The sequence below is a fragment of the Taeniopygia guttata genome, chromosome 2 (genome assembly GCF_048771995.1).
Source record: "Taeniopygia guttata chromosome 2, bTaeGut7.mat, whole genome shotgun sequence".
NCBI lineage: Eukaryota > Metazoa > Chordata > Aves > Passeriformes > Estrildidae > Taeniopygia > Taeniopygia guttata.
In genome coordinates, this window is record NC_133026.1 from 146,980,043 (window position 1) to 146,992,269 (window position 12,227).

At 42.8% G+C, this 12,227-nt stretch overlaps 1 protein-coding gene across 14 annotated transcripts in view; it reads right to left on the reverse strand.

Annotated features, from left to right (window-relative positions):
• Positions 1–710: 710 nt before the first annotated feature.
• Positions 711–12,227, reverse strand: part of TRAPPC9 (trafficking protein particle complex subunit 9) — a 440,655-nt gene continuing 429,138 nt past the window's right edge. For all 14 annotated transcript variants that reach the window (XM_072925042.1, XM_072925047.1, XM_072925045.1 and 11 more), the window contains 2 exons: positions 10,875–11,098; positions 711–3,813 (listed from right to left, as the gene is read on the reverse strand). In XM_072925042.1, the coding sequence (XP_072781143.1) occupies positions 3,634–3,813; positions 10,875–11,098 (404 nt within the window). In that variant the 3' untranslated portion in view covers positions 711–3,633. The remainder of the gene's footprint in view (positions 3,814–10,874; positions 11,099–12,227) is intronic.

Here is a 12,227-nt window from a genome sequence, read left to right on the forward strand (position 1 = left end):
ATAGAATCTTAGAATGCTTTGGGCTGCAAGGAACATTTACAGGTCTAGTTCCAATCCTCCAGCAATGAGCAGGGATATCCTCAGCTGGATCAGGCTGTTCAGAGCCCTGTCTAACCCAACTTTGAATGTTTCCAGGGGTGGGGCAGCCATCTGGGCAACCTGCGCCAGGGCCTCACCACCCCCAACATCAGCACTGGGACACTGAGGCATTTCACAGAGTCACAGATTAAACCAAGTTGGAAGGGATCCACAAGAATCAGCAAATCTAACTCCCACCCCTTCACAGGATCATCCCCATGAGTCCCACCATGTGCCTGAGAGCATTGTCCAAACATTTCTTGAGCTCTGTCAGGGGCTGTGACCCCTTCCCTGGGGAGCCTGTACCAGCACCCAGCCACCCTCAGAGTGAAGAATCTTTACCTAATATCCAACCTAAACCTTCTGCCCATTTGTTGCCTTTCATGTGAGTGCCTCTCCCTCTCCTCAGTGGACAGTGAATAGGCACTGACACAGGAGCCACACAGTGGAGCAGACAGGGTTCACCACCTCTGAGTCCATCTAGGAAGAGAAAGTTTGAGTGAAGTTGAAATTTCAGTTCCAGGGTCCAGCACATTCTTTCAGAAACACAATACAGAATCAAGAGATATGCATTATTATCAGCAAAACACACAACACAACCAAGAGCTACAGAATAAAGAGATTAGCAGAGGTATAAATAACAAGCCACAAGCATTTATTCAGTTAAAGTTACATAACTTATGCTTCTCCAGTGCATTCATACATGGGATCAACATCTGCTCTCAGCAATGGCCATTTAAATTAGGAATAATTTATTGCAGCCACTGGTTCGTATCAGATTTACAATGAACAGTTCAGCTCATCATGTTCAAAATAATTGCTGGGTGTTTCAGAGAAAGAAAAAGAAGTTTTCAGTACCAAGAAAGGAAAGCAGATAAGCAAGGTATCATCCTTCTTTAAGCAGTACAAGGACCAATCCTGACAGCAGCCCCAGTGATTTTAAGCACCTTTCCCTCAACCCTTCTCCAAATTACACTAACCCTTATATTTCTTCCTTCTGGACAAGTTAAAAGTGATCCCCAGAAAGAACTTCTTGTGTTTCATCTCCCTCACCAAGACAAGTAGAAGTCTGAGAAAATTGGGGAAGATACCATAAATGCCAAAAGCAACTAAGTGTCCAAGTTGACAAGAGACAGAAAAGTCTGCTATATAAGGAACAGATAGACCTTTAGGGGTCGGATCACACATAAGAACTTCTATTTATGCACACATATTGCAGATTTATAATGGCATATTGGATACCTAGAAAATATGCAGCCAGCTTTTGTTATAATAAAGCCTGTTCCCATTCCAACAGCTTCAGTGGGCTGTAGATAAGGATCCTTTCTAAGTAAAAGGCACAGGAATGTTGCATCCCAGGACAGGCTCCACAGAACAAGACCCTCTCTTCTCAGAGAACACTGTCAAAAATTAAGTAGAGAGCAGTCCCTTAGCTGGATAAATTGAAGCATCCTCACTGCAACAGCATCTACTTTACAATATTTTTATTTCAATGTGGTCCTTATAAAACCTTAGGTGTATTCCTAGAATCTGCAGATAATCTTCTGGGAGCACTGAATAAAACCCAATTTGGATTTTACTGCAACAGTGTTGTGCAACATGGTACAGACACTCATGTCAAAACCAAGCTTTTACAGAGAAGATGTATTGGTTTCAGTTCCTGCTCTCCTCGGATCTTATTTTTCTGTGTGTTGCCTATCCAGTGACAGAGAATTCAGCTTCATGGCCCAATCTGGTCAGCCAAGCTCCACCAGCACAGAAAAACAGGCTCAGCTCAGCTGTGGGACCCTCTTTTCCAGGGGTGTCTCAGGCCCAGAGCCAGTGCCAGTCTAAGGAACAGTTTTGTTACTGGACCTCACTGACAGAGCAGTGAATCATTGCAAATAAATCTTCAGCAGGGCTCAGATTTCCAGCAGGTCAAGACTGAAAACTTCCACTTTCAAGGCTGAGTCTGGAGCCACAGCTGAAGCACAGACATAGATAACACTGCCACCACGCAGGTTTTTAGAGATAATACCCTGCATACACTGGAAATGCAGCTACCATGCTACAGCCACAGTTCCCTCTGGTTGGGAATATATTTAGGATGAACAGTCACTTGCAAGCATGCAATGAATGGGGTTTGGAGCACTGTCTTTCCTGTGGAAAACACCAGGCACATCTAAAAGTCCCCCTGGGCATGATGCAGAGAGCCAGAACTGAGCAGGAAGGGTTAGGCCAGGCATTCAGTGGGGGCCTGTGTTTGCATGAATTCTAAAGAAATAAAGAATCTGCAAAGAGGTCGTGCATGTAGATTTAAATAATGTAGAGCTAACTGGAGTGTCCCTGCCACATCTTGGTGTATCCACCCCCAAAGCATACTACCACCAAATTTCACTATGTATTTGAGAAAAGACTGAGATAGGTTTTAAACATATGGTCCACGAAATAATGTATTAATCATACAGCTAAGACATCTCCCTGCTTTACATGGGGTAAAAACATGTTTCACTATACAAAAACATTATTCTGAAACATAGGCTAAATCATCAGTACATTCAACAACTACTTTCACATTCAAAAATTCCATGGCCTTAACTGCCTAATAATTAAACTTAAAAAACCTCCAAACTTTAGGAAAACACACCAAAATAAAAAAAAAATGAAAAAAGGAGATACATTTAAAAAGCAGTATATTACTATGAAAAATCTGATAAGAAGAGTTTGCAAAAACTCACAAAAAGTTATATTAATGATCATCTCATTAATTCTGGTGGACCTTTAAGAGTCTGCAAATGTTTCAAGTGACTATGACAGTGTAAAAGAGAACTGTGAAAGCCTAAATTCACAGCCAAGACTTAGGCAGCCCAAAAGTTGGCTTATTTATTCTCTCAAGGACAAAACTCTTCTGCTCTTCTTCACCCTCTCTCCTTTCTAGTTCATAGATCTGCCAAACTAAAGGCAGTGACTTTACCAGGAGCAAGTGGCACTGGGCTCAGGGGAGGGAGGGAATAACTGGAGGCTATTCTTACTTTCAGCAACACACTAAAAAGCACCACTACTGCTATTTGCTACCAAAGACACCGAATTCTCAACAAACAAATAAACAAAAGCAAGCCAGTGAACAAATCTAACAGAGATCTATATCCCAAGGGAACATGCCATGGGTCCAGCATAAATCAGGAATAATTTCATACAGATAACACAAATCTTATTGAAAAATGATCAAACAGGATTATTCAAACAGGATTTAAGACCTTCAAACACATTGCAAAATTCAGCCCTCAAGACTCTTTCAAACCACTGACATCAATGGAGTATATTGAAGTACAATGCATATCGTTTCAAAGGCTTTCTGGAAACAGAGGAAAACTTCAGCATAGTTATAATCTCTCTCTCCCTCAGAAATTAGCTAAAGCAGCTGTCCAAATGACTATCAGCCAATTCAGAAAGTATTCAGCTGTTCCTCCAAAGCAGAGACTGTGTCCTGGGGTTGGACAGAACAAGTTGGGGTCAAGCAGAGGATGTGCCAAGCATGGCTGTGTGCTGTGGGTAATCAAGGAGCACAAAGTGCATTTACAGCTTGGTTGGGGCCACAGGCTCTGTGGCACGGATGTGGACACTGGGAAGGCAGAGCCAGGACAGAGGCAGCTCCCTGCTGCAGTTGTCTTCATGGAATTTGATATTCAGGTAGAAATCACCCGTGTAGAGGAAGAGAAGAGCTCCAAAGTACACAGAGTCTTTGGTTGGCTTTACCTGGCAAAGAGAATACAAAAATCAGTACAAATAAACCACCAACAAAGTAAATTGATTGCAGTTTGCAATTCATTAGCTCCTTCAAAGGATCTCAGAGTACTCCAGATTCACATCTTAATAATGCTTTCATACAAAAAGGAGTAAACATCTCATCCCTATTCTAGTAAAAACATTACTTTAAGAAATTAATCCTGTTTTTCACTCATGCAGTAAACCTGTGCTAGAGCTCAAAACAGAAAATGAACCTTTAGGAGTCACTGATTCGAAAACACAAATTCTTTAAGGTAGAGATCTTCCTAAATCTCTCCTTGGACTCTATTTACCAACATCTCTATTAAAGTTTTAAATCACATTGATGAATTAATGTTAAATACATGGTTTAAATGCCATTTAACAGATTAGCAATAAGTAAGTTCATTCTCACTTATTACTGAGACACAATCTGACTGCAAATTCTAATCAGGAACTTAGGTGACAATCATTGAAATAATGAAGTTTAGCAAGAAACTTCCCAGAAACAATACCCATCCTGATTTTACTTGTCCAAATTAAATATACAGAGTTCACACTGTTTTTACATTTATGTATCTTCTTTCATCACAAATCCATCCACAATCCATATCTTCACAACAAATAATATATCTCAGTCCATCATTTCAGCAAGGCACTTCAGTAATTTCTAACTTTAACACTCCCACCACTGTTCAGCATGTGATAATGTTTGAATTAGTATCTGCTTCCACAAGATGTTAAATCCAGTTTCAGGATGCCTAGAACTGAGTTAAAGTTACAGCAAATGCAAAACACTAAATCAACACAAAGCCATTCCACTGGATGGAATTTTTCCAAAAATTGTGAAAAGGCAGCTTCATCCAAGCAGAAAAATCCCAATAAAGGTTGAGGCTCTGGGACAGGTGATCAGGGCTGTTCCCCACTAGAAAAAATTTCATTGTATGGTCAACTGGGACGTGAACAATGGGGTGTGAACTGGGAAAGTGCTCATGGACACCCTTTGCTGAAGGACAACTTGCCACTGCTTGGGAAGACCAGAACAGGGATGATGGGAAGGTCATGGTGGGGAAGAGGGGGAAGGCAAATGATCAACAGAAGGTTTCAGGGATGGAGGGAACTCAAGAGTATTTCAGAGAACTGAAAACTTGCAGCCACCACCTTCCACAAGGCAGATTCTCTGTAGCTTTCGGAAGTGAAGGGAATGAGCTGTTTCCATTTTCTCCTGTTCTAGCTGTTTTTTGGACTTTCACTGCTGGGTTCTTTAGCCAGGAGACATGCATCCTGTATAGTCCCCTGGGATATCAGTCAGCTTTGTTGGACCTTCCTAAACTGGAAGAAGTCCAGAGAAGGTCACAAAGTTGCTAAAGGTGCTGGAGCAGCTTTTCTATGAAGACAGGCTGAGAAAGTTGGGGTTGTTCAGCCTGGAGAAGAGAAGGTTGAGTGGAGACCTCACAGCACCTTCCAGTATTTGAAGGAGATACAGAGAAGCTGGAAAATGCTCTTCATAAGGATCTGTAGTGATAGGACAAAGAGTAATGGGATCAAATTTAAAGAGGGGAAATTTAGGACACATATATGGAAAAAATTCTTTACTGTGAGGGTGGTGAGGCTCTGGCACAGGCTGCCCAGGTAATCTGTGAATGCCCCACCCCTGGAAGTGTTCAAGGCCAGGAGAAACCTGGGACAGAAGAAGGTGTCCCTGCCCATGGCAGGGGGGCTGGAATGAGATGAGCTTTAAGTTCCCTTCCAACCCAAACCATTCTGTGCTTCTATGACTCTAAATTGCAGCTCCTGCACAAGGGCCTGTCTGTTCACAAGCAGCCACATCCTCAGAGCTGGAGAGCCCAGGCTCCCTTTGGTTTTGGAACTGAGCCCTTCTGCTGACCTGCAGCAAACTTGTATCAGCCTTGTGTCATCCACGTGAAGGATCAGAGCAGCCACAGCTGTTCCCTGACCCCGTCCTTGGCATCTCCCCTCCTCGCTGGGTACGAGTTCCTGCCCTCCGGCCCTGCGTCTGGACACGCAGAACAACATCCAGCCATGTCCCCTCTTGCTCCTTCCCCTTCTCCCAGGGCTGCCTGCCTGATTTCTGCCTCACTGGAACTGATTGACTTTCACCCAGAGGAGGGCAGAGGCAGGCACTAATGCCAGCAGTGGGTGCAGGCAAACAGCAAACGAAGCCTCCTCTGCACCCTTAGCTGTTTCAGGCTCCTGGTCCATGTTTCCTAATCTCACTGCACCACGAAGGAATGTCTGTCACAGCACAGCTCAGAGCCCTTGGCAAGCAGGAAAGCGGCTTCAGGCTCATCAGCATCAACACCAGACACCACACTCATGGTTTGAGCTCTGCCCACATCTGTTGTGCCACCGCCGCTGTATCAACACTTGTGGTTGGGAGAAGAAACAGGGAAGCAAAATGAGCTTGAAACCTTCACCTTGCTCAAGTGGCTCTGCAGAAGTTACAAGAGGTTTCCTTCAAAATAGGAAGCAACTTTGGAATGTAAGGCTGAGTCTCCAGTGGGGCTGCCCACAAAGATTCCCAAAAGATCAGACATTCAGCTGCAGCAGTCAGGTCAGCAGAGGGTCACATCCAGCCCAGCTGCTACACCAGGCATAGGACTAATTTTGAGGTTAAACCTACATCTAGGATTCCAAGGTATCCAAACTCCTACTACAAAAGGAGGATACCTAGTCAATGAGACAGTGGAGCAGGCACAGAATGGTCTCCCTAGGCAGCTTTGCAGAGCCAGAATAGAGTTGCCTAAACACAGGCAATGTGATGGCCTAAGGCACTGAGACAGCTGCAGAGGACTGGGAAGATGCCCAGGGTGTCTTTCAGGATTTCTGGCAGCACCTGTGCTTGGTAGGATACCCACAGCACCTGTGTGATGGCAAACATCTACTTTTAGACATGTGAATCTCAGCCCTGTGTTAATGAGCCAGGTTCTACCTGCTGCTGACCACACCTCCATGGACTCATGGGAGCTTAGTGGGTCAGCACCCCTGGCAGCACTTCCTCATTCAGGTGTCTCAGTCTGGAACTGAATCCACCCCAATGTCTGTAAAGTGGATGTCCACATCTAACCCAGCTGCTCAACACAAGGACACACCTGATCAAATGCAGAATGAGGCAAAATGTTCTCTAAACTGCATAAGCTCTGATGACTTGCTCAGCCATTCAGGTGGTCACCTCTGGAGCTGGCAGAACACACCACCCCACAGCCTGCAGTGCCTGACCCAGCTCAGCTGTGAGGAACACGACTCGTGCCTGACCCAGACCAAATTCATGTTGTCCTCCAGTCCAGCAGCACACAGCTCTGGTGGTGCCCCTGCCCAGGTCTGTGCCTCTGTGTCTGTTGAATCATTCATCAGGATGATGACATTCCTGAGTCAGGGCAGAGCTAAAACAGGTGTTATTAAAATTCCACCATTCATGGAAACAAAGAGGAGCAGCTCGTACCTCGGAAAATAATGATCGAAAATCAAGGAAAAAAGTCCACATTACTCCTTTGTTCCACCAAGATAGAAGAAAAATTAAGTTTCTAGCTGCATCCTAATCCTTCCCTGATTTAGGCTACCATGTGGGACTGCGATTGCTTAGAACTAATTACTACTTATTTATACTGCTGTAGTACTTAGGGAGCTCAGTTGGAGATTAGGGCTGCTGCCAGCTACTGCTTGCTGCCCCAAAGAGTTTACAGTGTGAATAAAACAGTGCCAAGAAAAATAATTTGTTCCAGATGGGCCACAGAGGACCTGCCAGAAGTGAGCAAATGTTCACCATGGCTTCTGAGTTGATTCAAAATGACCATCTACTAATGAATTTCTCCTCATCTCCCACTACCAATCGCTTGAGCTTGTGCATGATAACACACACAGGAAAAAATCCTGCTTGAGGATAAGTAATGGCACAAGCAGGGACAACAAGAGAGGATGGATTGCTGAGAGTTACAGGATTCTCCACAGAAGGCAATATTTTAGGTTTTAATTTGGCAAAAAAGCAACTCTGTCTGATCAACTAATTATTCAACAAAAACCAGAGGTAAGAACTAGGAAAATTTAATAATAGGGCTAAAGATAAACTCTTTGTTGTGAAGCAAGATTAAAAAAAAAAATAAATCCACTGTGTTTTAATGGGTAAGTTCCATCATGTTAACTCATGTTTCAAAATCATCCACTGAACAAAAAATGTCAAATATTTAAGTCATAATGGAGAAAGTCACTTTTTCTGTCAAATACAGACAAAAGTAAGGTTAGCCAAATTAGAAGTTGTGCTCAAAAATGCAGACTTTACTTAATTTAAAATGCATGGAAATAACTCAATATCCTTCAAAATTTTCCAGAAAAGACTTTGCTTTTTGAAGTAGCATATCCAGCAGAGACTTTGTGACACAAACCCAGGCTGCTGCATCGAACTGAGGTAAAAGCACAAAGAGGTGAATGAACATCATTACATTACTTCCAAGATAAATCTTCTAATTTGGACTTCAAGACACAAGAAAGGGAAATACAAAATTTTGTGACTTTTGCCCTTTCAACAATTTATATTCATGCTGCAAAGTAGCATGTGCATCCTTAAAATTCCTGTGTATGTCCCCTGTCTTCCAGGTAGCAGCAGAAACTGCTTTGAGACTTTTTAGTCTGGAACCAAAAATAACAGCGAATTTTTGAGCATAAAACTTAATCTGAAACTAACATTTAGGAAGGCAGAGGGATCTGTTGGGGTTTTTTTTTCCCCGTAATGAAGTTCCTGCATGACAACAGAGTGAATTCTCAGGCTGTGAGGAGTATTGCTGCAATACCTGATGCTCCCACTCGTTCTTGACCACGCACCAGTGATACACCAAGCCAGACTTGATCCTCCATCCTTCCTCCCACCCAGCACAGCCCTGCAATAAATCATGTCAGCATCCCTGTGCTAGTGTCAGTGTGAAGTCAGCCCAATTAACTTAAACTGCTAACCAAGGTCATTTTTGCTCAACTGGACAACTTTGCTCAAAAACAAGTGCTCTCAGTGTCTGTCCTGATGGGCCTGCTGGGGGAGAGGGAAGCATCTTGCACAAGCAGCTGGGAAAGGGCAGCACCTCAAGCCACTTCTACTAAACAAGGAAAATAGTCAAGTGCCCATGAACTCAGTTTAGAAAAGTGGTGAGGACATTTTTAACAGCTTCCATATACAGCAGCATTGAGTTGAAAACCAGTAGGGAATCTGGTCCAGTATCTCAATTTTTGTTTATATAAAAGAGAAACTCTGTCTTTCATCTCACCCAGCCATGAGCTTCTTTGATTTTTTAACCAGCTCCTGTCTGACTTTTGGCCAAACTCAGACCATAAGCACAATTCTGAGCATGGTGGTTCTTCCCCAAAGCATCAAATGCACAAACCAGCGCTTTCCCTTGTCCCCCCAAGACAGGTAGAACTTTTTGAAATCTATTTTCTATTCCTACATTAGTTATTATGAGGGAAGAAAGGGCCTCTGGCAGACATAAAGGATTCTTTTCCACAATCAGGGCTCTATGCCCCAAAGAACATGACCAAGCACTTTCCCTAGGAGCCTGTGGAGCATCAACACTACGCACAGTGAAACGTAACACTTCTTGCCTAAGAGTCGACATTTTGTTCATTTCACCTTTTTGTATGGAAAGGAGGACAAGCAGCAGAAAACAATTCTATTTTTAACTTCTTGGGGATTGTGTTTACAGGAGAAATGTCAAAATACTGAGCAATGGGGCAAAGGCAGGGACCGTAACGTATGAGAAGCCTGCCTGGGCAGGCACCAGAGATGTGACCTCCTGACTTTTTGCCCCATAGGAGACTCAATCAGAAGGTAAGAATACATCACACTGACATCTCCCTTTTCCCTCATTAGCCTGGAGGGTCAGGCCCTTTGGCAGCTGGGCATCCAAACACCACCACTCTGATTAAAAACTCCACATTGTCAGAACCAGAGTCAAAGAAAGCCATCCCTGGATGATTTCTGCTGGCATATTTAAATTATTCAGCTACAAGAATGCAGTTAGCCCCCATTAAAAATCAAGCTGATGGTATATTTCATGCTCATTAGCTTTTAGAAATATTTTCTTCTGTGATGCGTAATTGAAAAATATTCATGGTGACTATCTCTGTGATTAACCTTTAATTTCTTTCTAACTAAGGTTCACTTATATATTTAATTTTGACAGGTACATTTTATTACCAATCTGAAGAGCTGACCTAAACAAAGGTCCTAAGCACTATCTCAAACACTCACCCCATTCTTCATGTTTATTTCATGAGTTACCAGAAATGCTGCTCATTCCATTCTGCAGCACTGCCTGTGAATTTTCATTCCAGGTATTTTGTTGTTGTATTTTTGGGAGGGAAGGATGTGGGAGAGGGTAGTGTTATCTGTATTTTCAGTGTCTTGCCTAAAAGCGAAAAGCTCCTAGACTTGAATTTTCTAGAGAAATTGAGAGAAAAATCATAATCTCAATTGTTTTAAAAAGGGGCACTTTTTTTGCCTCATTTTATGCATTTCTTTATGGTTTTATAACAGTATGCTACGCACCCAGGAAATGAACAAGCTCATCAGATTGGCCATTAATGCTTAGCATTTTCTTTTTGCAGTCTGTTGTGTTTCCTCAGGACCTGACTAAAACTGATTTGCTGAGTTCCTTGGCTTAGCCTGGGGAATGTTTCTTATGGACTAAGGGAAAAAAAAAAAGTTATTTAAAGTCTATTACTGCAGGCTGCACCGGGAGACTCAAGGGACTGGCAATATGGTATTGAACATTCAATCTAGGGTAACCCATTCACATTCAGCCAGATCTGGAGTGACCAGAAATTGCTGCCTCTGATAATTTACTAGTGGTTTACATGGTAGGAAATTACAGTCTTAAACCATTTCTGAGAGACCATTCCAGATGAACACAGCAGCACTGTTAGCAATAGCTGCCATAATCATGGGGCTTTCCAAAAATTAATCTGCTTTAAAATGCACAATAGAGTAATGAAGCCCCTTTCAAATGCACATCATTCAAAATCCTGATACTTGTGATCAAACAACTCACGGTGTCGATGTAGAAGGTGTTGGAGCCCACGAAGGTGATGGCATCCTGCAGCTCGTAGTTGTGCACCCCATTCTGGTAATCCTGGTAGGGCATCATGGTCAGAGCAAAGGGCCCCACGCTGTGCTTGCTCCAGTTGGTCAACTTCACCTGCAAGGGGACAGGGTCCCCCACCTGGCAGGTCACCACGACGTCGCAGTCACAGACCTTGCCATCAACCAGGATGTCTGCAAATCAAGGAAACGAGTCTTCATTAGGCTGGACACCTGCTTCAGAAACAGCATTAATTTTGACAGGAGGCTAAACAAGAAAAAAGTGACCTCAGTTAAGCCAGGAGTGTGGGACAGTTAATTCTGGAAAAGGAAACCCGGTGCTGTGCTGTTGTGCAGGGCACCTACCTGAGAAAAACCAGCTCATGAGGGATGGATATCTGTCCACAGCTGTTGAAAGAGCTATGAAAAAAACCCAATTATGATTTATGCACATGCACCAGGAGATATTTTTTAACCACCTCCCTTGAAGGCCAAAACCACAGATCATTTTTCATGATTCTGGAAGTCAACAGCATGAGATGAAGGGAAATACAAACAGGAACCATCAACACAAACAACAGCTAGAGAGATCCAGGGCTGGAGGCTCATGCTCTGTGTTACAGCCAGAATAAATCCTTCTGTACAGAGGTGAGCTTTTGGAGCAGGACAGACATTGCCAGAATTTGCAATGTAATACATAAATTAAAGTACAGATTATAAGTAAAAGAGGGATTTTAAAATTATACCAGAGTACTACAAGCTTGTTCACTCTTTGCACTTTAAATCACTCTGGGATTTCTATTTTTAATTTTCTACTTTTCTTTCCCTTACTGGGACAGCAGAAAATATAAAGCCTCTAAATTGGTTACTGCTGGGACAATGACAGCCAGAGTAATGTGTCCATTAACCTTGCCCATTTGCTTATACAGAACCAAAATGTTTCATTACCAACACACTATGAAATTGCCAGTCCAATTCCCTGCTCTGAAAGGGTTCCCAGTTGTGCTGTTTTACTGTATTTTTCAGATGAGGGTTATCTCCAATGCACTATTAATACAGGAACATTTCTATTTCACTATGGGTTCATGTTCAGAGATAAGAGAAAGCCCTGGGCACATGTAAGAAAGCATCCTTTGTGTGAATACCTACCCCCACAATCTCATATGCCCATGAGGTATTTCCATCACTCCTGCTTCTCGTCAGTTCCTTGCCTTTTGACATACATCATATTATTCACATTAATCCTCTGCATTGAATTTTAGTAATACCCCCTCTTCAAGGAAAGACACTATTTTTATACTTCAGGAGTTTTCACAGAAGAAAG